This window comes from Tenebrio molitor, chromosome X, assembly GCF_963966145.1.
Source record: "Tenebrio molitor chromosome X, icTenMoli1.1, whole genome shotgun sequence".
Taxonomy (NCBI): domain Eukaryota; kingdom Metazoa; phylum Arthropoda; class Insecta; order Coleoptera; family Tenebrionidae; genus Tenebrio; species Tenebrio molitor.
This window is the reverse complement of record NC_091055.1, coordinates 10,562,112-10,587,068: the sequence shown is the minus strand read 5'-3', so window position 1 is coordinate 10,587,068 and position 24,957 is coordinate 10,562,112. Positions and strand designations below refer to the sequence as shown.

The window sequence follows — 24,957 nt, the reverse complement described above, 5'->3', positions numbered from 1 at the left end:
TCGTTTCACTAACAAACTGATTATTGGAATGTTTCAGTTTTCTATAAAATATATTCGCTGCTCCGATATTTCGTTTACCCATGAAAATATTATCGATACAAAAAAATTTTACTTTTACCAGCTCGATATGTTTAGCGTTCATTAATATTTCTTTGACTTCACTCCAAAGTTTTTACTCAAATATAAATGAACATTTTTTTTTCTGAGGAAACTCGGAAACGGATCACCTAGAATGGTTTAAATAATTTATAAAGTTCAAATTGTTGAAAGTTATTGGGCAATCGAGGTTAAATAATTACTATTGTCAACTTGATATAATTTGGTAAAGGTAGGAGAGAAGTTATCGTCGACGATGACATTTATTTTATTACTTGGGTTGCTATAAATACGACAAACTTCAATAAAGTATTGACCCTTAGCAATATAGACATATAATAATCTCTCATACAGACTCTTCAACCAGTAATTTTTGTTAGATGTATCAATTCTCAGATGTTACCATTCTTTTTTCATTTTTCTTTAAAATGAACTTGGACGGAAAGCACTAATACCAAAACACAAATCTTTATTTTACTCAAGGAAGCAAAACTTGGGTAAACAGATTGCAGACAAAAAAAAAATAATTTCTTTACATTAATTTTTTTAATAAATGATTGTCAGGTCAAAATATTGTGTTAAATACATTTGGAAAATTTAATTAGATAGATAATGCTTTATTTGCTCTACGGGCTTTCGAATTCCTGCTTACAGTTTAATCCCCCCACCCCTTTCTTTTTAAATTTTATCCCTCCCCTTCCATATATTTTTCATCCATCCTATCTCTCTTCCATTTTCATTCATATTTCTCCCCGTTCCTTTCTCTTCGTCTCTCTCTCATTTCGCTGCATCCATTCCACATGTGCTCCATTGTCCCTCTCTCCTCTTAGCACATTCTGTACCTTCTTTCCTCTCCTTCCGTCCAATACCAGTTTTCTCGCTCCTCGTTCTTACATCTAAATCTCCCCATCATTTTCTTTCTCGTGCACTCTCCCTCTCCGGGAACTCCGGAATTCCTTTCTCATACACCTCGCACAGTTTCTGTTGTATCTGAATTTTTTCATTCTCTCCATTCTTTCTTGCTTGTCTGTGTCTTTGTCCCTTTCACTCAGGTCCACTTTCTTTCATCTATCTTCCTTTTGCTCTTAATCTTTCCACTTCTTCACTGGCATACCCATTTCTCTGGTAGTATTTCTCTCTGTGTCCTTTTTCTTTTCTCTCCAGCATTCCGTTAGTATCCTGTACTCTTCCTTTCCCTCCATTTTGTCTTCAAACTTTGCCCCTCTCCTTTCCGCTTTCACTCTCAGCCTATTCCGCTTACACTCTTCCCTCACTATATAACCTGGGGTTCCTCTGTCCACTCCTAGCCCCCCTCTCAAATATTTTTCTTACAATTTCTCTACCTCTTATTATTCCTTCCATCCCCAGATCTCTGCCCCGTACATCAACATTCTTTCTATCATACTCTCAAATATTCACCTCCTGAAGTCACCTCCCCACTTCCTCTCTCCTATTATTTCACACACATATCCCACTACCTGATTTACTTGCTTTTCCTCACTATCTTTCTGATATGTGCCTTATTCGTGGCTCTTTCATCAAATGTGTAGTCAAGTATTTGAACTCGTTTCCTTGTTCAATTTTCCTTCCTTTCCAGTTTCACTCATCCTATTAATTCTTCCTTCAAAAAATTTAATTAAAAAAAAACAAAACTACAAAAGAGGAAGACAAACACAAAAAATACAGTTAGAGTCCTAAACGCGGGACAACGAACAGATATAGTAAAAATACCGCCCCCTAGTGGCTTATTCAAAACGTGCCCATATTTTTGAAAGCCTGATGTACCTCCACAAAAATTACTTAACTGTATCTCATTAGTTTTAAACATGCTTCGGCAGTTTGACCACGTGTTCGTGTTTGGAGAAGATGTGCACGTCAATAAATGCAACGTTTTTCTCAGTCTATTAATTATATCACATTCTTAAGAATGACAAATGGCAACGAACCTGCCTCATTGTGAAAGAGGCTTCGGCGTATATCGTTCTGCGCAACTAACACCACATCCCCGCTTTTTATTACTATATCTGTTCGTTGCCCCGGGTATAATATATAGTGTAATTAACTTTTATCTTGAAATGATTTACGAAAAAAAAAGTTCTTATTTTATTTATACATAATACAACTTTAACTTTTTAAATTAAATATCTCCACCGACACACCCATAATTAACAGCAATTATTTTCGGACCTAGAAATTTTCTAATTTTTCCTTAAGTAAAGTTTTAATGACAGAATTTCTAGTATTTTTCCTAATTAAAAAAATTGATTGCCGTAACGATGGGAAACAAAATAAAAATCCCTTTCAGACTAATTGGAAATACATACTATCTTAAGGTACGCGCTCACTAGCTGCCGCTCTACGGATCCAGATCATGGGAAAAACCGCTTTATAGAACTTTAAATACAGCAAGTTGTTGAGGAAAACAGAAGGAAAGACTTCGCTTTATTTGGTTGAAGCTTAATTGCCGTGTCATATGATTAAAATGAAGAAATTGCATTTCTAAAATTTCTTAATCAATGTATGGCGACTGACAATTTAAAAGAAGCCTTATCGCTTAGGCAACGTACAAAGTTCTCCACTTTCCTTGAATTAAGAATATATAAGATCATTATTGTTTGTTACTTGATAATAATCAATTAAATATTTTTCGATATCTGAATGTGATAGAGCATATTGTAACATTTACTCGGACTCGCCAGTTTACAGAAACCTGTAAAAAACAATAACACCACATTTACCGTTACACTGCAGAAAATTAAACCGAATTTCTCGCTATTGCAATGACACCATCTTCTCCCACCAATATTAATTCATTATCGCTCACTGCAATTAATTATCCGAATGACTGTAACGCGCACGGTCCCCTTTTTACTTCAACATAGCCCTGTCTGGAACATTCCAGGTAGGCCTCGGCGCTTCACTCATTGTTAAGTCATCATTCCCCAAAACCGGTGACATGATCGATAGTTCTTAGCGCGTTCACAATATGTTATTACTGGACCTCATCAACGTGGCGTCATTCGTACTATTTGTTAAAGAGATAGAGAAGCCGTCAGTGTTGACTGCGTTGTGGATGCAGCTACGCTTACGATAATGCAAAAACCACATTTTTCCGGTCTGTTCGATGCGAGAGATATGGTCTAGTGAGCGCCTCGCTTAAAAGCTAGCTGTAGTGTTGAGTATTTTTTGTCGGTTTTGTAGGTTTTTCATTAGGTCTGGTTGTTGAGAAATTTAATTCAGCAGGGTAGTTCTGTATTTTTTAAATAAGCGCGTTGCGGAAGATAGATCGCCATTACTCCCGTCTCCCCTAGGTAATAGGTGTTATAAGAGGCACACAGCCGAGAGAGTAAGTTTGAAGACGGGGTTAAGTAGCGCCATTTGAGGTGTGTACATCAGGTGGATCCGACCCTAGTCAGGGGTTTATGTAAGTTTCAATTTATTGGGGACAAATGATCGGGTGAAGTTGAGCAGTTTGCATATTCAACGGAACGTCACTTATTAAGCTGAGTGGCTTAATTTCTTATTCTAGCCATTCTAATGCAGATAAAGAAGCCGACAAATGTGACGCTTAGTCTGTCAGGGGTCGGGTGGGCGTCCCATTCTAATGAATTATCATTTGGTCTTAATAATTCCGCAGGCGATCGACGCTAGGCAACGTCTGGAGCGTTTTCAGACCGCTCTCTTCTCTGCATTTATCAAGAACGTAGCACATGACACTTCAATAATGTAATTAAATCCGCAAAATGGCCCCACTGCTGAAATATAGCTCAGATATTATAATTTCCAGTCGTCGTTTCTTCCAAGGAAGCCGTTTACATTAAAAATTAATTATCCGTCAAATTATATGATTTTTCAGTTGCTTCACAAAAGTGTCAAGCCACTTCACTCTTATTATCTTTTCTTCGCAATCGTTGCCGAAATTATCCTCTTAAATAATAACTACAAATTGAACCATTGTCGCTAATATTAAATTTTCCACCGCTCTTAAACCTTAATTACATTAATAATTCTGACGCGACATGTTTATTACTTCTGCACCCAAACATCTTATTATACCAACGCAAACCTTACATTATCCGCTTATTTTCACCATTCACTATCCCCTAAACCTATTAAATTAAAACTTTACTATTTTATCCACCTCCTTTCTATCCCACCACCCACAAACATCCTCTCTAAACGATCACAATCAACCCTTCTAAGATAAATATTTTCATTCACAAATAATATATGCGAATTTATTTTTTACATAAATATTTCATGACCCTTCCTGATAACTCCATTTTTCTAAAATACGATGAAAAACAAATTTGCATCATTTAGTTAAATGGAAAAAAAATATTGATTTAGGAAGCTGTCAAGTTTTTCTTGTTAATTTCCTTAATGTTATTTAATGAAGCTTTCACTTAATGAAACTCAAATAACAGTACGTAGACCAGCGCTAATTGCGATTTTTACCAGACACTACTCAAATTAAAAAGTGCTTCAAAACTAACTGTCAAATCCCCATTTTTTCACAGTTATAATAAAAATTATCATTTATTATTATCAAGAAAACTAGTGTAGGGTGTCCCTTCTTCGCACCAACTCAATTAAAATTTTCACGCGAGTTTAAAGTTTGCACCGTTAGTAGCGTGATACTACCTAGTTCCCTAATTGCGAATTTAGTTAATTTTGCAAAATTTCCTAATCAAAATCGTTCGTCTCTCGCTGGTAAACATTTGCAAATTACTACTGAATTTTCTGATTTAATTAAACTTATCGCAATATCGCATCTCAAGATATTGGAATAAATCAATTTGGCCACATCTGATTATTTAGACCGAGACAATTCTTCATTGCAGTAATTGTTAGTCATTGTTACAAAAACCTGACGATGATGAAATTGTGCTGCAGTTTAATAAAAATGCTGATCCAAGAAATTCGATTTTAATCTTAAAAGGTATTCCGTCGAAGTGAATTAATGAAGGATAATTTCCTGCCTTAATTTATCAACATCGGGATGTCAGTGCCGGAATGTGCGTAACAATTGTTAATGTTGTGGCGAAACAATCTCGAAGAATAATAATTTGTCGGTGTACTATTGACTTTTCAGTTCGGTTTGTCTGGAGGAGAAAATCGCTCCTGACGGGTTGAGAAAATGGTGGATGCGCCGGGTTAGTTAGCATTCATTGTGGCCGGGAATTCTCATTAAAGCGATGTTGTTATTAAATAATGTGTGAAAGTGTCTGAATTGATGCGTTATCGAAAAATTAAACTTTATGTAAAACGATGCTTAATGCATGTTTGCCTTTGACGACGGCAAAGCTTTCACACGAAATCACTTTGTCCAAGTCCCTGACTCGCCGTCATGCATTATCATCAGAGTATTATCTAGGGATGCTTCTTCGGTCGGTTTGCCGAAAGCAAAAACCCTTTTCCACCCTCCCGTACTTGACTAAGTACGCGATTTTATTAAATTTTATTGCGATGTGTTCTCGATTGAACTCATCTTATTAAGATATAAATATCACCCTCAATGTTCAAGCCCATTTCAGCTTCGGGATAATTTACATAGAAATTCGACCCAACGCAGAATCAGTACCACAAATTTTCTCCACGACTTTAGCAGTGATTTAGCGACCGTTCCTGCAATCGATTTTTAACCATCATTTACATTTCACTACTATTCCCACTAATTAAATAATTGTGTCGTCGTTTTTTAAATGAGGAGATGAGTCGAGCAATAATATTATAAACTGTTGTGTCAAAGCTCGAATAAAGCTGGTAGATTGACTCGAGAGCAGCAAAGGTATTTACCAGAAAATTTTACGATTTGGCCCTTAACCGGTCTGCTGGATCCAGTTTTTATTATTATTACTACTATATACGGACTGAGACAAATTCACTCAAGCAAGTTTTACAAATAAATTGGAATAAATGTGTGGAAAAGGAAATAAAAGGAAGCGCGGCTCCATTATTTCCAAAAAATCTGTTCGTTCATTTATTTTTAAAATCAACAGAGTTGTTCCAACATTTGAACTATGCAACGAGTGATCGTGAAACAACAATACGTAATTCTGGTATGCACTTTTTTATTTTTTTTAAATAAATCATCCAGACAAGCAGTCCGTGAAGCATTTCATAAATGTAGCGTTCATTCCTTTTTTTTCTAATTTTCTCAAGTTTCTGTTTTCTCGGATGTAACGTCGGTCGAGAACGGAGAAAGAATTGCGTGGGAAGTTATAATATATTTAAATATAATTTTTGTAAATAGTCGTGAGCAATAACGGAATTAAAGGGGCGAGCGAATTCGGTTAAGTTTGGTTTTAGTGGGAAATTCTGTCAAAATAATGAGAACATCCCTAACAGTGTCGTTGGAAATAATTTAGGTACTGCTGGTTTAGAGACAACCCCCAAAGAAGGAAACTTCTCCAATCTTAATAGTATGTAAAACACGATGGCCCTCTTAACCACCGACTTCAGCCCTTATTTACATCGTTGGCAGGCCAATAATCGTCAACGCTAAAAAATGGTCGGAAAAGATTTTATCATGAAATAATGCACTTGTTTTGCGATTCTGCGTAATTGTCTCTGGCACTTGTTAATCATAATAATAATAACGACGCATTTGCATACAAAATGCAATAATCCACAAGAAAAATAAACACAATCGATGAATCCATCCAAATTGATTGAAAATCTGTGTTGTGATTGACCGACGTGACCCAGTTTTACTCGGACCGTCGTCCGAGTCGATCTAAGACGCGAGTTGAGTTTGTCGCGTGTTGGTGAAATCGTGTCGTGACCGGGGGCGGGTCTTTGTCGAGGGGCGAAACAGTAGCCTCGCTAAATGTCATATCTATTTATTATCGTTGCCCAGATGGCAAGCGGCCGCCAGAAGGTGTTCTGCTGTAAATATTAGGGCTGTACATGTATAATGCAATATTTCCCATGCTCACAGCGCGCATGAAATAGTGAAACAGGATGTGGTGATGCGGCAATGCGCACCATCAGGTGCCGACCGAGAGTTACAATTGCGATGTGCTTACACTGCTGATGTTAGATAAATTCAGGATCAGGACGAACGCATAAACCGGTCAAATGATCGGCTCACTTTCGCGCTGTTAAAATGCAAGGACCAGTTTCTGCATTCGTTTAATTTTTATGGGCCCTCAAGATGGAACACAATGCGAGTGTATCTTTACAGCAAAGACGGAGCGCTCGACTGTCCTTTTGACGACTTTCCATATACTATAGCTTATCAGCGCAAGCCAAATAGAAAAATAGATTCCATTGTTTGCGATATTCAAAGGTAAATTGCATAAAGAGGAACGGTTTTATTGTTGCATCTTTCGCTGTAAAAGTTATAACGAAATCTTTGCGATAATTTTAAATTTATCTAGGGAGAGATTTCTTTTAAGCCGACACTTTGTAACAACGAATGCAAATGTTACACTGTTGCACTTTCCGATCAAACAAATCAATCTGTTTAATAATAATTTATCGGTGAACATTTCAGAGTAAATAGAGTGCTCTAAAAGGGTTCATATTTTATTCAGTTAAAATTAATTGAGTTTGATTATTAAAAATACAATAATGTTAATAATAATAATAATTTTACGGAGGCCTCCTACTATTATCATTTAACCAGTGAAATTAAGCAAAATCCAACGCGGTCAGCTTTTGAATGGGTGACCACCGTAATGTGGTATAAAGCTGACGTCGTGTAAAAAATGAGCGTGTATAAATGATAATATAAAAAATTGTGGTTGCGAAGATGTTATCATTACTTGATAGAAGGATACCTTATGATAAACAAATCCGGCCTCGATGCCGTGCCCGTAGTTGGTAGATTTTTAACAGATTTTCAATTTTCTCGTCTAAATCGATACATCAGTTCATGAAGTGCAAAAATGTTATAACTAGAAGGCGTTTTTGAGATGTCTCAATTCTAAGGAAGCGAGGAAGAGCAAACGAAGTGTGGAAATTGTTTTTAACCCTATCTCCTCAACGGTACAATTTATCAGAGCAAAACTTGGAAAAATAACAGAATACAACATGATCTGTAGTAACTTATAAAAATTGTATATTTTATGATACCTAATTTCAAGCGAAAAAAATAAAAGAAAAGCGTTTTTTTTAATTTATTATTATTATTATTATTTTTTATAGGTTAAAATTATTGTCTGTAGTTTTTCCCTCAACAAACACTCTTTTCTGCTTTTTCAGTTACACTTTTGCTCTAGCTGTGACACATGTCGGTTTTTACGTCAATTTCATTTCTCTTATTCTACTCATACATATTTCTTGTACCGAGTGATCAAAAAGAAAACAAATTAAGAGTGCTGCCCCATCTTTTGTTTTATTGAAAAGTTTGTTAGAGCTTGGCATCTACGGATATGTATACTTGCAATGCACTGTCGTTTTATTGGTTGCCTACCTCTTGAAAAATCTATCTAAAATTAATTAATTATTAATAAATTAATAATTAATGCTTTATCTTCAACGGTAAAATCCATTTTACCACTTATTCTGGGATAATTGTTGCTTACAATTACAGTGAAAATCTGTAAACTTTACCGAAATCGAAAAGTTATTTTGTAAGTTAACCGAGCTTTAAAATTGACGTTTCTTTGACATTTCAGCGAAAAATCTCCTTACCAGTGGCGTCGCGTTTGGCAATAGAGCTGGTAAATTACCCAATATTACTAATGTAAAATGATGTTGCTCTTGTTTATTTTACAAATTTTCTTCATTATCATTTATTTGCATAGAATTCCGCTACGACATGACCGATAATTTGCAACACGTGCTCTGCTTTATTTTCTTTTTGATCACATTGTTTGTATCTTTATCCAAAAATTACTTTTAAGTTTACGATATGCTATCCAAAATCAATTAGAAAGTCGTCTATGTAGATTTTTTAATATATTTTTTCTACACAATAATGTAGAATTTGATTGTTTCTTTTATATACACATTAATCTGCGTATTTAGACCATATGAAAATGTGAAAACATTTGACCGGCGCATCCACCATTTTCACATTTGAAATTAAATCATCTTGAAGAAATCGAACGAGAAACTGTTTATGATAAAACGTGTTTCATGACATCAAAAGATGCACAGTAGGTGGTAAATTTTTTTTAGAAATTTGGAGTTTTCAGTCTCAAATTACTGATTAAACTTTGTTTTCCGTTTGAAGTTTGTTAATGACTATCGATTAAAAAAATATTAGCGATATGATCGGACATAGCCTAAATCAGTTAGTGTTAATGTCGTATTTAAGATCAATTGTACTGTACAAACTAATAATATCTATTAAAATAAAATAAGAGTTGTTGAATGTTGCGAGTGTAAACATATTTGCGGGTAATAAGTTGTCTTTTTTTTATTTAACGAATTACCGAGGAATCTAATTAATCTGAAAAAGCATCAGAGAGGATGTGAGAATAGTTATTTACGAGCCAAGTGCGGGAAGACGATGTTCCCGCATGAGCGCATTTTTTAAAGCACGAGCGACGAAGGAGCGAGCGTCTTTAATTAATGCGCGAATGAGCGGAAAATGTCTTCGTTCGTACAATATTTTTTGTACGAACATTAAATTTTTTTTTTTTAATACATTAAACATAAACGAACATAAAACCAAGTAGGCAGTGACCTTTGGTTATTAGAAACAATTACTTCACTTGACATTTCAATTTTTGCAATAATTTGTGAGTTTTGTTGAATTTGTATTGTATTTTATACAGGATTTGTAGTAACAATTTTTAACATTATAAATATTTCCCTAATTTTTTAATGGAGGAAAATCCAGGTAAATTTTATTATTATCAAGACCGATTTTTTTTGAATGCCTTAAAGGGCCAGTGTTTTTTGCAATTTTTACATTCGAGTCGATCGGGAAACACTCGTTGCTGAGTGACCGTTGGATGTTGGAAGCGTCGCTTTCAAGGCTATGAGTACAAAAAATATGTTTAAACGCCGATGCAAATGGTGTAGAGAGGAGTGTTCCAAGATGGGCGCCTTGCAACATCCCGGAAGCTCGAATGCAATAATTTAAAAATAGGTTTGATATTTGCGTTAGCGATTTGAAAAAACAAATAAACAAATGAGAGACACAAATGCATTTCGTGATGACATGTACGGGAATAAAGAAAATTAAAAATTAAAATTGTAGAGTAGTGAAGCTCCGAAGTCTAATTCGCAGCAGCGATCGAACTTTGTTTTCGTTGGAAGTTTGTTTATTCCGGTGTTTGTAGAAGGTGAGTATGTGATTTTCGAAGGGGTAAATGAGTCGTCGGGTGTATCAGAGATTGATTGGCGAGATTAGAGCGGTAAAAGTGCGATGATGAGATTGGATACCGGAGGGAGATTGTTTGATTCGCATCTAGAATGGTGTAAGAATGCAGAGTGTCTTCGTATTTATATATCTAATGGTGTATAAAGTATCCGGTACCGCCCTGGCAACACTCCGAGCGACAGTAAATTAGAGTAGGTAGTAAACGTTTAGGCCTCTCGGGCAAGACGTGAAGCATTGTCGATTGCAGCAGGTGTTATTGTTGTCACTATAAATTATTGGCACAACTTTACCTGTTCATAATGCCCTCGCTTCTGCAATTATGTAAATTCACTACCACACTAATTACACGTTCACCATAAGCTCCTTGCACTTGAATCAATAACAAAAATTATTATAGATGTTTAGAAACGTTCATTATATTAAAGGGACATTTCCAAACATACGACTCACTATAAATCTGAATTCTCTTTCACGCTTCCTGCCTTCTCCACGAATTTCCCTTTAAATATGGATGTTTAATTCTCTTCCAAAGTAGATTCCTACGTGCTTATATTATTTCAGCCACTTTCAAACAAACTTCATAACTATACGTCGCGTAGAGACTAAAATTTTTTTATATATTTTTCCTATGTGATGCCAATTTGAATCTCACGCCCTTTTACACACACAATCTACGTTTTATATCTAAGTTCCGCATTTATATTCAATTTTAATTGCTAATCAAACTCGAACGCACTATTACTAAACTCAATTAAAAAGAGAATAATTTCCTCTCTAATTACAGTCACACTCACTCACTCCTAATAGGAATATCAAGCTGTTGTGTATTCACCATTAAATTTAATCGCAATTCCTTCAATTCTCTTTATAGACAACTCGAAAAACGAACGACCAACACTTACTCTAACTAATCATTAACTAACCCTTTAATATTTCTAAATAAATAAAGAAACAAGTCGCACAAACAACATCCATTTAAAACAACTTCCTGCAATATAACCCTTAATTTGACTACGAGCATATTGTTTTGTTAGCGATATTGTCGCTGTCGGCGAATAACGTATTGATTGATGATTTCTCGATATAGCTAGTTGCAATAGATGAGCACTCGACCAGTGTTGGATCGATTGTCGATTTGATCGTTTCGGTTACAGATTATCTCATAAAAACGTTAAACCGTATTAGAGTTTCACTGAAGAGACGTTAGTTTTATGAAAAAATTATTTATTCATTTATGGGGTGCTTGAGTGGAATGACTTGAACTCTTGCCAAACTATCTGTGTGTTTTTCGTAATCGGGCGTTAAAATGTATTCAGGACAAATAATTGTCGGTAAAGTTTTGCGACTTTCGAATAGTATTTTAAACTCGGTATGCGTATTTATGAGTTTGCAGCCGGCGGAGCAAAAATGCTTTCCAGATAAAAGAAATAATATTCCATACACTTTTTATGGGTTTTCATTCACTACTTCAAGGTTTTACAGTAGTATTCACTTTTCTCTACTCCTTGGAGTTAGGGCGTTGTGCATACAAAAGACAATATAATAAGAAGTGCACATATCAGAAACGTTTGATATTTCTTTGTAAATACGAAGACGAACAATAAAAGATAGTTGCGAGGTCGACGTTCAAAATTATAGGTCTAAAAGTTTTCCGGAATATGATCTGATATCGTCATAAAAGGCAAATGCAAATACAGGGTTATTATAAATCGTAGTTGGCTGGGCGATTAATTTTAGGTGTGCCGCTTTATATACATACATTCCTACATGAGAGTTGACAGATTCCAGCGGTAAAAACTACCACCAATACCATCACCTATCTGCGATACTAGTTTGTCTGTTACGAAGCTAGCGGCACATGGAAAATTGGTGTGGTTTTCTACGCTAACAGCGATGTTAGAAAGATTTATAATAACCCTGTATAATTATCTGATGGATGGAACGTACGGATTTCTTTAAATAAGTGTTGGTCGAGAAAAACAAAAAACTCATGAAATTAATGCTAATAATACGCACAAGGAAAAAAAAAGTTTTATAAAGACAGGTATGTTTTTGACTACTTGTTAAAAGTATTAATAATCAATATTAAAAATAAAAAGTAGACTGCTATGAATATGTAAAGCAACAAAAAGTCCTGTTTTTTCCGCAAAATATTTTTTTAGATTTTGTTAACGTCAAATTAACAACTTTAAATTGGGTTTAAAAAACTTTTGTGTTCGATAATGTCAGAATTTGAGAATTTTCTCCTTTGTGAACGGATTTTGATAAACGAAACGTCAAACTAATTTTAAAGATTTTAAGCGATTTGGAGCCTTTAAAGAGCTCGTCGAACAAAAAAAAAACGTTGTATTCAACTCGTTCGGGTGTAAATTGGGCTCTTTATGGCACTCGTGGCCCTTTAAAACGCTCGTTTTACTCGCGTTTTAAACTGACCCACTCATGCCATAGGGAGTCCAATTTACAGGCGAACTCATTAAATAATAGTTATTTACCTAACGTATGCGGAAAGTGAAATTTCCTGCGTGAGCACTTTGTACAATATTTTTTGTAACGAATAATTCAAAAATATTTCAAAATAAAATTAAACATGTAAATCATTTAACATCATTTAACATAGATTATTAAAACTTAAAGCGTCGGTGCCATCTACTACGATCACACAACACGTTGAACAAATTCTCCCCTGTTATTACTCTTACCTTTTTGAATTGTTTATTTTTTGTGTTGATGAGAATTAATTTTACAATTGCAAATGTGAAAAAACGTCCATTTTGTTCAAAATGAATTTACGTTTCCGTTTGTCTACGTTATTAAATATCAACCGTACGATGCAATTTCCCCTGGTTTCTGCTTGGAAAGTAAAAAACACGGCGTGCGGGAAATCGTTGTTTCCGCACTCCGAGGACAACCGGAAAATACCGATTTTGAGGCTATGAGTACAAAAACTACTATTTTGTACTGAATGTTTCGGTACAAATGAATTCAAGGTCTTACACACTTTTTTCTGTCACTTTTTCCCGAAAATTATGTAAGAAATATTCAAGTCAATTTGTGTCAATGTCGCATGTGGTGGATATAGAACTGCATGAATAAATAACAATGAAAACAAAATAGAAATAGAAACATTATTATGTATTTAAACTTGAAACAGTAACAATCATTTTAATTGGAGTAACCCAAGCAATGTGCTTTATGATTCTGTAAACTCTACAACAGTCGTATTATTGTAATAATACACTGAGATTTAACAGAAGCGGAATTTTGAAAAATAAATAACAAATATAAACTTCGGCAATTATTTGAAGATATAACTTGAGATAGTTTGCAAATAATTCTAACGACATCGCGGATAAGGTAATAGGAGTCCTTCTACGTCGAGTTTTTGGAGTGTCCTTAACAGAATTGTGCAAATTTTGGATAAAATTCTAAACTAACGAGGGATATTTTTTTCAGGTTATTTCCCGAAAAAATAAATGCCAGATAATAGTTATTTACGATATAAGTGGAATATGGACATTATTAATGCAGGTATTGTGAAGAATTGGGGTAATCACATAGTGCGTTAATAATGTAGGTAATATCCCACGAATATCGTACAAAGTTTTATCTATCACCGCTAAAATTGTCTTAAAATAGCCTCACTTTGATAGAATAATAAATTAATCAAGGTGACTAAGGCACATAATTTTTTTCAAGATGATAGCAACGCGTAGTGATCTCTACTCTCTACCGTATAACAACAAACTATTGTTTTGTGATGTAATTTGCTTGTTGTTGCCTTGGATTTGTGCGTTGTTAATTTCATTTACTGCAGTAGTGCGATAATAATTTCATTACCGCACTTATTGGAATAAAGAGAAATGAGTAAGTAGGTACTTAACCCACGGTGATAGTTAAATACATTTATAGTTGCGGAAATATAAATTGGTGCCAAATTTAAACTTTGACAATCAAATCTCATCGATAGTAATTTCCGATAATTGCATCGGTACAATTTAAAAAGAAAATTAATCTAAAGAAATTTTTGTCGCACTGTTACAGTTCTCGATCATGAACGGTTTCTTTCGCGACAGATTATAATGACTTTCAACTGCACCGAATATACATAATTATTAAGCTTTGCAAATCTTTCAGAATTTACATTTGTTTTCATTTTTTGGTGTAAATGTTAGTTTGCGACCTGAATTATGTTACAGCCTGGTATTGTTAATATTTTTATGGCAACTTTGAAAGAGAAATCTGTTCACAAACTCCACATTGCTGTTCTCATTATACTTGTTTCATTTAACAAGTTTCACAAAAAAATTTAAGGCAAAAATTCAGGCGCAAAAACTGGAAAGACATTTTTGGTGGCTAAAATATTTTGTCTCGTCGGTTTTTTGTTTTTGTTTCGGAAAGACTCCTACGTTTAAATGTTTCAAATGCTAAATTGATCGTGTTTTGACTTTTATATTTTTTGTTGAGTTTACGGTAGAGGGATTAATATAAAGTGATCAAAAAGAAAACAAATCAGAGCAGGCGTTGCAAATTATCGGTCATGTCGTAGCTGAATTCTATGCAAATAAGCGCTCAATGCATGGGCGTAGGCAATTTGTGGTCTCAAACCCTATTTTATAATAAATAATACCTCATGAATTTTAGACTTTTAGATGGAAAAAATGTATAAAATAAACAAGAGCAATATTTTGCGTTCGTAAGAATGGGTAATTTACCAGCTTTGTTGGCAAACGCGACGCCACCACCAGGAGATTTTTCACAGAAACGTCAAAGAAACGTCAATTTTAAAGTAACGGTGTTGTTGTTAACCTTGAAAAAAGTTTTTGATTTTGGCAAAGTTTACGGACGATTGCTGTAATTGTAAGCAACAATTATCCCAGAATTAGTGGTAAAATGGGTTTTACCATTGAAGATAAAGCATGAATTATTAATAATTTAGTAATTTTTAATATATTTTTTGAGAGGTGGGCAACCAATAAAACCACTGCATAGCAAGTTTGCATATGCGTATCAGTCAATCTAAGACATACTTTTCGATTAAACAAAAGATGAGGTAGCACTCTTGATTTGTTTTCTTTTTGATCAATCGGTATTTGACGTTGCGAGTTGAGGCAGTAAAGTTTTTAAAAAGCGAGCAAGAAAATGAGGGGGTCCAGAGATTTGGTTAAATAGTGAAGTTAGTGGTGGTTTTAATAATCGTGGCTTTCGGGTCATTTTATTTAGAGCGATAAAACAGAAAACAAAGGTCGGGTCGAATAATAAAGTACTGTTTAGTTGAATTAGTTGAATAGAATCTTAGTCGGAAGTGGCAGAGAGAGTCAGTTTGGCAATAATACTAAAACAGCAATAGCAAGTTATAGCAGGTCCGTTGCGAACGAGTACCATACGTTCGTTACTTATCGCTTTAAGGTCTGACGATTTCAGTAAATGCTCATAGTGTGCGCCAATGGGGTAAACTCATATCCCGAAGGGTTGGCCATTCGAACGTTTTAAGATGCAATCATGAGGTTAGCCGGCGATAAAAGTTTTCTATCTTATTTTAATATAAATTTGCATGTTTTTGTTAATCCCACCCCGGCACTAGAAAAGAATATTGGAAGAGTGACGGCTGGTTGAAGTGAGTTAATTTGAAAGAGTTCTCGAACCGCAAGCGAAGGCGGCTGTCCGCACACGCCGCCGCCGCGAGTCCCCGAGACACGACAAACTGTTTTAACTCAAGTTTTAATAAGTTAAAGGATTAGCCTTAGGCTGTCAGAGGTTTTTCTATTAAGACATTACGTCTTTCAATCCCCTACATCAGAAATGGGGTCGCATTGAAATGTGATTTTTATGTAAAACTTATTTAAATATCCCCGCCTTTATAATTGTTTGCTCTCAAATTAATGGCGATTTCTATCAACAGGAGCGGCCTACCAGCCGGAATTTGCAGAACCCATTGTCAATTTAACTATTCCCATGGGACGAGACGCCACTTTCCGATGTCTCGTCCACCATTTGGGGGGATACAGGGTAAGTTCTATAACCCCACTTTACTATCAGTTCTCTCTATTTCCATCTGTTTCATTAATACTCTCGACTTTAGACCTGATGTAATTAAACATTAAACCGGCACCATGTCATCCACCACACCAAACAAAACACTTCATTATTCAAAACTAATTAACCTAGACGGTGCAACGCCCACATAAAATTGCCGACTGTATTTCCCTTATTCACACTTTAACGCCCCAAACAATTCGAATAAAAATTCTTTTATATCCGCCGCACCAAAGTCTCTTTTATTGGTGATAATTTTCCCACCGGGATTATTATAAAATATGACGCGATACCTTGTTTCAATAGCAATTATTGTTCTTTACCGCCATTTATACTCCCAACGACACTTCTATTACCCCATCTTTATTTACACCTGTGCTATTCCAAAATACAAAACAACTACTAAACATTCACCGGCGACGCTGTCCATCTCCCCTATTAACATATTTCTTTTTGTGATCTTTTTTACAATTCTGGCGGGTAAAAGTTTCTTCACTTGAAAAATATTCAAAATAGCCTCATTAAAAATTGACTTGGCTCCTTCTAGGACCAGTGGGAATCGCACGCTTTCTGGTTCATATATTTTTTTATTGGCATCATCATCCTAAAGAGCTAGCTTTTGGTTTAAAATCAATACGGCGCATGCATTGCAACAATGCCAATGAGGACGTCCACGTAGCTTAAAATATTAAAAGAATTACGTGTTCTCGTCTGTGTTGTTGAATTTTAATAGAACACCGAGTCCGAATCGCGTATTTATGTGCATGTCCACATAACAACACTGATAAAACCGTGTTCTTTTAATATTTCTTATCAAACACATTTGTCGTAAAACGGACAAGTTCACTTAGCCGCTCGTATCAAAAGGATTGTAACAATAAATGTGCCAGTTGGAAGCGATATATAATTTAAGTCCACTTACGATGCTTTCCGCCTTAGGTGAACGCAGTAAACTGTAGATTGCGTCGTATAGAAGAGATTTGTCAAATCTCAATTTTGTAGCGTGTCCAGTCGGGATGATGTGGGTTTCGTTAATTCGTAGACGAAAGGTGTTTGACTTTACAGTACCAGATAAGGGGTCAATATTGGAAAAAAATTGCGGCAAGATTGCAAAATCAGTGGCGTCGACTACATTTAACGTTGTTTTCTTTAATGAAAAGCAAAACAATTAGTTTGGATTTTTGGGGCATTTCTTCATATGATGTGCGTTGGAAAACAACGCTAACAATATCGTTGACAAAGAGTGAAACAAGGATGGGCCTAAATGTGAACCTTGCGGCACACCGGACGTTGAAGTGTCAAAATTTGAAATCAAAATTTTGTGTTTGCCACACTAGTGTTCTTTCAACTTTAAATGAAGAGGTCTTACAAGAAAAAGAAAGTAAACAAGTGAATCCAGAGGCTAGGAGATTGCTAAGTGGATAATATAAATGCAAATGTAATAAAGTACAGTTAATCTCTATGCTAATCTGGTAGCCCAGTTGTGGAAACCAATGCCAACAATGGTTCTAGCGATTTTGATGGAGACATTTCAGGTCAGAAGATGAGACTGGATCTGGACCATCTAGAAATTTTGATTTTGATGTGTTGAAGACTGTGGTGGGGCATGTTTATCCTACTGATTCAGATGTGCGCCGACACTTTATAAAGATAGGAAAAGTATATAAAGTGTGTTAGTGTTAAGGAATAAATTTGCAAGATAAAATATTTATCTCTCGCTTGGAAAATGAATTCTTCCTGAGATTATAAGAGTAAATAAACAAAACAGAGACTTCACCTAAAAATATTGTCATAACGGTGGGATATAGACAGAATTATTCATTATGAGCTTTTAAATCCCGACCAGACCATCACCAAAGAGGCCTATTGGGATATCTGGAGAGACTTGAGCAAAGTCGGAACAGAAGCCTTCATATTTAATGAACACACAAAGAGTTTTGTTTCATTAGGGAAATGCACGAAAAATACTAGAATAATTCAAGAACTTTGGAAGAGAAATAGCGGCGCATCCTCGACATCGTCCAGATTTAGCCCCATTAAATTATCATTTGAGTGGAGGTCTACAAAATTATTTTGAAAAATTAAAACACAAAAGTGGACAATTACTTGCGGCAGAAAGTGAAAAAGTTTTTGGCCTCCAAAATGCATTACAGAAAATTGAACAAAAGTACATAATTCATAGCTTTTTGTTTTTTGCTTTACCTGAAATTTTAATTACGGAGTCAACATATACATACACATGTAAAGGAAATGATGACGTCCAAATATCGACACATGGAGGAACTCCAATGGTTATGTACTTAAACTAATTTCCGGATGCAACTAGGAAAGATAGAGTGATTTGCTGATAACAAAATTTCTCTCAAAAATTTTCCCACGGTGTGAATAAGACTAATTGAACACCGATCAGAATAGGTGTCAGAATTCTATATTTCCAGAATTCAAGATTCAAGATAGCAATTTATCTTCTGAAGAATATACAGGGTAGTATTTCACGAGTGATAATGAGCCTTGCTGAATTGAAAATGCAACTCACAATACATTTCCAAAGTTAACGTGCTTATTTTAAAGATTGTATTGTTTTTAAATGAAATTGTGAATCCACGATGGCTTTGCTTCCAATAATTTTATTTGTCACAATTGAGATTTACGAAAAAGTTAAAATACGACGATTAAAATGTATTCGAACGATGAGAAAGTAGACATGATCCTGATTTATGACGAATTAAATAAAAATGTTTCTGCCGTTGCGCGTCTCTGGAAACAATAAATATTTTCCCAAAAACTTTTCGTTTTTTTTTACAATTTCATTTAACCAAGCGAATGACGTTTATGCCAAAATTTACGAAACTGCACAGCTAACCATGTTTTATGTTCTTTAAATCAAAAAATAAAAATCTACCTTAACTTTGGAAATGTGTTGTTGGTTGCATTTTCAATTCCGTCGGGCTCATTATCACTCGCGCAATATTAAATACCTTGTATTATTCCTACTTCAGCAACTTCTAAAATATGGTTTGCTATCAAAATAGTAGATGACTTCAAACAGACCAATAAAAAATAAGGTGTGCACTTATCTGAACCGTAAAAAGCAAGCCTGGACGCTCTGTCGATTTGTTTTTATAATTGTTTATTATTCGAGAGGCCGATTTCAATAAAATTTCGTGACGTCATTAATGCTGTAGCTGCCTGAAACATTATACCCTGCATATATTTTCTTTATTTAAAGGAAAAACAACTTCACACCTGCGAAATCATTCCGTTTCACATGACGAAAGAAGATTTTAACGTGGAACAAGATCTGTTGCTCGATCATTAAATTCTGAGGGTAAATCAATAAGTTTGATTTTTGAACGATTCTAGAACTTTAAATGGTTTAAAATTTAAAAAACTACTTTGCTAAAAGATTAATTTATTTGATGTCAAAAATATATTTCATTATTCAATAAAATAATCAGTAACTTAAGTGTGGTTCCTGATGCCTATTTAACAGTTCCTTGAAAATATTGGACAAAATTTATTTTTGAAAAATCCAGTAAGTAGAAATTTAAAATATAAAATGTTAATTTACGACCTTCTTTTTCTCCTTCTTATACTCCGCCTTCTTATTTTTCTCCTTCTTCTTGTTTCGACTAGGACTAGGTCCTGTTTGTCTGGCCTGTTCGATTGATGCTGGGATCCAGCTTTCTTTCCACCTTTTGGGTGGTCGTTCTACATCATATTTTTGCCAGTCCATTTTCTGTCATTCTGTGTCTATGTGCTCGTTCCACACTTTTTCTTTTGTCTAGTCCACTTAACAACATCCTGTACCAGTCATTTTCTTCTTTTAGTTTCTTTGGTGTTTCTGTCTCTTAGCGTGACTCCTTGCATTTTTCTCATTTCTGTTGTTCTCTTTTTTTTTGTAAATGTCATGTTGACTTTTGTTTCATTGGCATAAATAAGAATCGATCTTACTACCGTTTTATACACTTCTACCAATTTTACCAATTTATCAATTATTGTAACTACATACATACATACATACATACAGTGCGTTCTTAAAGTTCGGAATAAATTCGATAAAATTGTAAGTATTAATTTCTGAGAAAAATCTTCGGAGAGGTCAACTTTGTTTTTAAAAAGTGCATATTGTACAGTACGTTATTTAAGTTGATAACTTGTCGTGACAACCCTCACTTTTTTCATCTTTTTCTGGTAAACCTTCTTAGTACTTAAACGACTAATGAAAAAAATTGATGCCTTACATAATAATTTTTTTGAGAAAATGACAAATTTTACTCGTACTTAAAAAATTTAATTTAATTTTTAATGTAAAAATTTTAATTGACCTCAAACAAAATCAAACAAACATCTCAGGTTAACAATAAAATTTAACGCAAATGTTGAAATTGTCTCCCGCCAACTATTTGGCGCTCACCGACACTTTGTACACTGCGCTCAATAATGTCAGGGGTTATTTGTTCCGTTTCAGTGCGAATTCTCTACCGCAAATCGTTCTAAATTGTTTGGTCTATTAAAATAAACCTTCCATTGTAACTAAATCTAATGGAAAAAAAATTAAGTTAAAAATTAAATTAAATTTTTTGAAGTAAAATTTGTCCTTTTCGCAAAAAAAATTGTTATGTAAGGTGTCAATTTTTTTCATTGATCGTTTAGCTAGTACGAAGGCGTACCAGAAAAATAAGAAAAAAATTGGGATTGTCATTTAAAAAAATATTGATGACGTCATTATTAGGAGATCACAATCTGTCAATATAAGCAAAGTACTGACCAAATGCACTTTTTAAAAACAAAGTTGACCTGTTCAAGGATTTTTCTCAGAAATTAATACTTACAGTTTTATCGAATTTATTCCGAACTTTACGAACGCACTGTAGGTATACGTATTAATACGATGATTATAAAAATTCGTGAGTTTGCGTAAATATTGTTTTTGAGAGCTTTTTCGCGGCGGTTAAAAAAAAGAGGGGGGAGTGTAATATTTTGTATATAATGTATAGTGATCTAAATTTGTAGTCGGCGCCACTGGAAGCGATCATGTGAAATTATATTTGTCGAAGGAAGTTATCTGTGGCGAAAGAACAAATAATTGAAAATGTCGAGCATGAGACGTGGCTAGGCGGGCAGCGAGTTGAGTCTGCTTCTGATAAATTGACTTCATGAGTGCTCTCCAAACCTTCTACCTGTTGCTGGCCACTAAAAACAACGCTCCTACCCATTACTATACATTTGCAGATCATTCGCTGTCCGGCGTCTATAAATTACATATGAAGTCGATAGAGGTCGAGAGCCATCGGCTCGAGCCCGTTTTTGAATAATGATAATAACGGCGGTGTAAGGGCGCATTCTGGGCAATATCGTTGTCATCCGGGCCGAATGGGGCTAGTGCCCGACCGCCTCGGACGCGCATCTGTGCCCCATCAGATGTCCGGATTGATGAAGAGCAGCGCAACGGCACGCAGCTCGACGGATGTAATAATAGTGCAGATATGACAAATAGCCGAAAAGCGCCACAAACTTGGGATCATTTATAATACACACAGCTGCAAGGTATAGGTCGTGCTCGTGACCGATGGCTTCAGCTTCGCCTCCGGAACGGCTCGCCTCCGGAACCGTTCTCTGCCCCCTATCAACCACCTCAGATCGCTCACTCCAAACACATCACATGCAAATAAGCCCGAATTAAAGCCGGGAACGCGCAACACCCGATGCAAAACAAACACCACACGAATCTATGTCATCATCATTAGATCAACACATTTTAACCGCTCACCCTCCCCTGTCACTCATTGCTAAATTGTCACGTACAAACCTATTAATTACTAGGCAACCAGTTTTACAAACTTCGCTCTCGACTCCCACTCGACGAATATTCTTCCAGATATTTTTTTTAGACACGATGCGACAAGAAAAATAACTGCTGAAAAAATACACTCGCAATATCTCGAATGCGTTTCGAATGTTCCTACATAAATTCGAAAACTTCACCCCAAACGAACAATCACCACCGCTGATTATTTCCTAATAAGATTAAGGACCAGATCTCAAAGTCTGACCCGCAACGCTTCACGATTTATCATAAACTTCCACTAATGTCGCAGAGTATTTTAATAACTTCAAAGCAGCTGAAAGCTTGCCACACTTGCACTTTCAGAGCCACTCTGAAAAAATAACAAGAGCGACGTAAACGTAATAAATAACTTAATACCACCCCCACAATCTTCATGCGTTCGAATAAACCAATCGTTCTTTGAAAACTGCCAAAAACTAAATCAATTACGATCAAGTTATTTTTGCACCACTCGTAACATATTTGATGGTACAATTTAGGAAAATACTCACAGACATTTTTTTTATGTCAGCTACAAATCAAAAATCCCTAGATCAAATCCACGGATGAAAATATTCAGTGACATTTTTTTAAATGTCAACTACAAAACAAAAATCCCTAGATTGAATACACGCTTCTTTTAATTTTTCTTTTATTTTTGATTTCACTTGATTCTACAAAGTTGCACGAAAGTGGCAGCTCATTAATTGGCGATTAGGTAAAATCAGGTACTTTGTCTTTTTCGATCGATAATTGAGAAATTAGGTTTTTTTTTATGAAGTAATGAGCGAATCAAACTCGAAGTAAGAGCTCTTCGGTCAGAAGGTAATAAAGAGAAATTCGAATTGTCAGTGGCGTGTTCGACGGAGATATCCCGAGTTCGACAAATATTTAATTTTATTGTTGACACTGTACATATGGCTTTAGCTACTCTACAGTACAGAATAAACCAAATATTTTTTACTGCATCCCGTTTCTCTCCTAATCCGAATGTATCTTTTGTGTGAGATTCCTGCAAGTGAAAAAATAATGTGTTTGTTTTTTTTTACTTCTCATTCGGGACATTTGAATGTCCCTTGAAAGCGACGCGAACCCGACGTCCATATTTGGTTTTTTGCACAAATCACAACTTTAATTAATAAGTTGGGTAAATTTGATCAGTGTTCAAATTTGATGAGGCTGGTCTTGCTACCTGTTTATTCTGTAAATGATTCAAAGTGAATTGATTTTGCTTAAATAAAAAAAACTTCTGTTGAATTAGTACCCAATCGTTGGTAAACGAACCGCGGATTATAAATTTTTAGTAACGTTAGCCATTTTCGCGGAGAACTTGGAAGAAAATGTTGACTTTCCAAGATTTGCAATACATTAATAAATAATCGGGAGATTATAAATTTACATTGAAAACTTTAGGTGTATAATTTAATGGTTAAATGCGTTTTGAAAGTTTTCACTTGTTTTTGAAATTTTAATGCGCCGCTCAGGCTACGCACAACATAGTCATTACTTTGTTTCTAATCTGCGTTAAGTTTATGTTCGATTTGTCAACAGTGAAATTTGCAAGCTAATTAAATCGAACAAATGCACGTTTATTTACTGCGACTTGATTAGATTACTGATTGATTTCACCGAATGTGTTGTACTTGTAGCGCTTACATAAACAACATAATTGTTGTACTGTGTTAAAATGACATACGAGAATTCCACACTCTTGAAAGCTTTGCCTGTTTAAATTGTTAAAAATATTCTAACAACTTGAAACTATACTTCGTTCACTTAAACTGTATAGTACAAAATCACGTGATTTGATGCTTGCTACTATTGGACTAGGCTAAAAAGAAATGCTGCGATAAAACATGTTAATTTCATTCGATGCCGGTGTCGTACAATTAAATTTAGTATATTATTTGTTTAGTTGATTTAACTGTAATGGAATTATTTCCAGTTGAGAAACAGAAAATATTCACAATTAATGAAAAAAAGGGATTTGAAAGTCAAAGTCGTTGTATCAAAATTTTTGTTAGTTGTGAATTTCAGAAAAAACCATTGAGTTGCATTTCTTTGACGGCTCACAACGATAGGCGGGGCCTCTGCGGCAGTCGATCACGCAGAAATTGAATGGTGTGCACGTGATTAGTGTATTGTTCAAGTGAACAAAGTATAGATGTAATGTCAAGCAGTGCGCTGCCTGAAGCGTGCACATAATTATACAATAGAGCAATAGTGCTCGTGTGAATTATAAATACGCTTTGCAGTAAAATATACAGGAAATAATAAATATCCTGATTTAAGCAAAACGAATGTGGATTAGAAGATAATTGTTGAGGGCAGTAAATAGGTTTTTTATGAATAAATAGGGTGCGAAGGCGTGAATTTTTACGATCGAGTTTATAAGTGATAATGCCCAAAATGACGTGGCAGGGAGCTATATTTAAAAATTCCTTAATGAGGGATATGCGCTTTATATATCGGCCGAGAGACGAAATAAAATGCTTTAAATTACCAGTAATTTGGTAGCAAGTAAAATGCAGATGACAGTTTGAATTATTCCAGCCTTAATGAGAGTATAAACATAAGAAGTTATGCACATAACGCAAATTCAGAAAAGTTGATAAATGGACTTTTGAGACAAAGTCATTTATAAAATTTTTTCGCATTTTTAAGCAAATAATTAATAAAATTCGCCCCGACACAATAATAAACAATAAAATTG

At 35.0% G+C, this 24,957-nt stretch overlaps 1 protein-coding gene across 1 annotated transcript in view; it reads left to right on the top strand.

Moving 5' to 3' along the window:
• LOC138139979 (lachesin-like) overlaps window positions 1-24,957 on the top strand; it is an 80,688-nt gene that overhangs the window by 31,102 nt on the left and 24,629 nt on the right. The window contains exon 3 of the mRNA XM_069060613.1: window positions 16,281-16,387. Coding sequence (XP_068916714.1) covers window positions 16,281-16,387 — 107 coding nt within the window. The remainder of the gene's footprint in view (window positions 1-16,280; window positions 16,388-24,957) is intronic.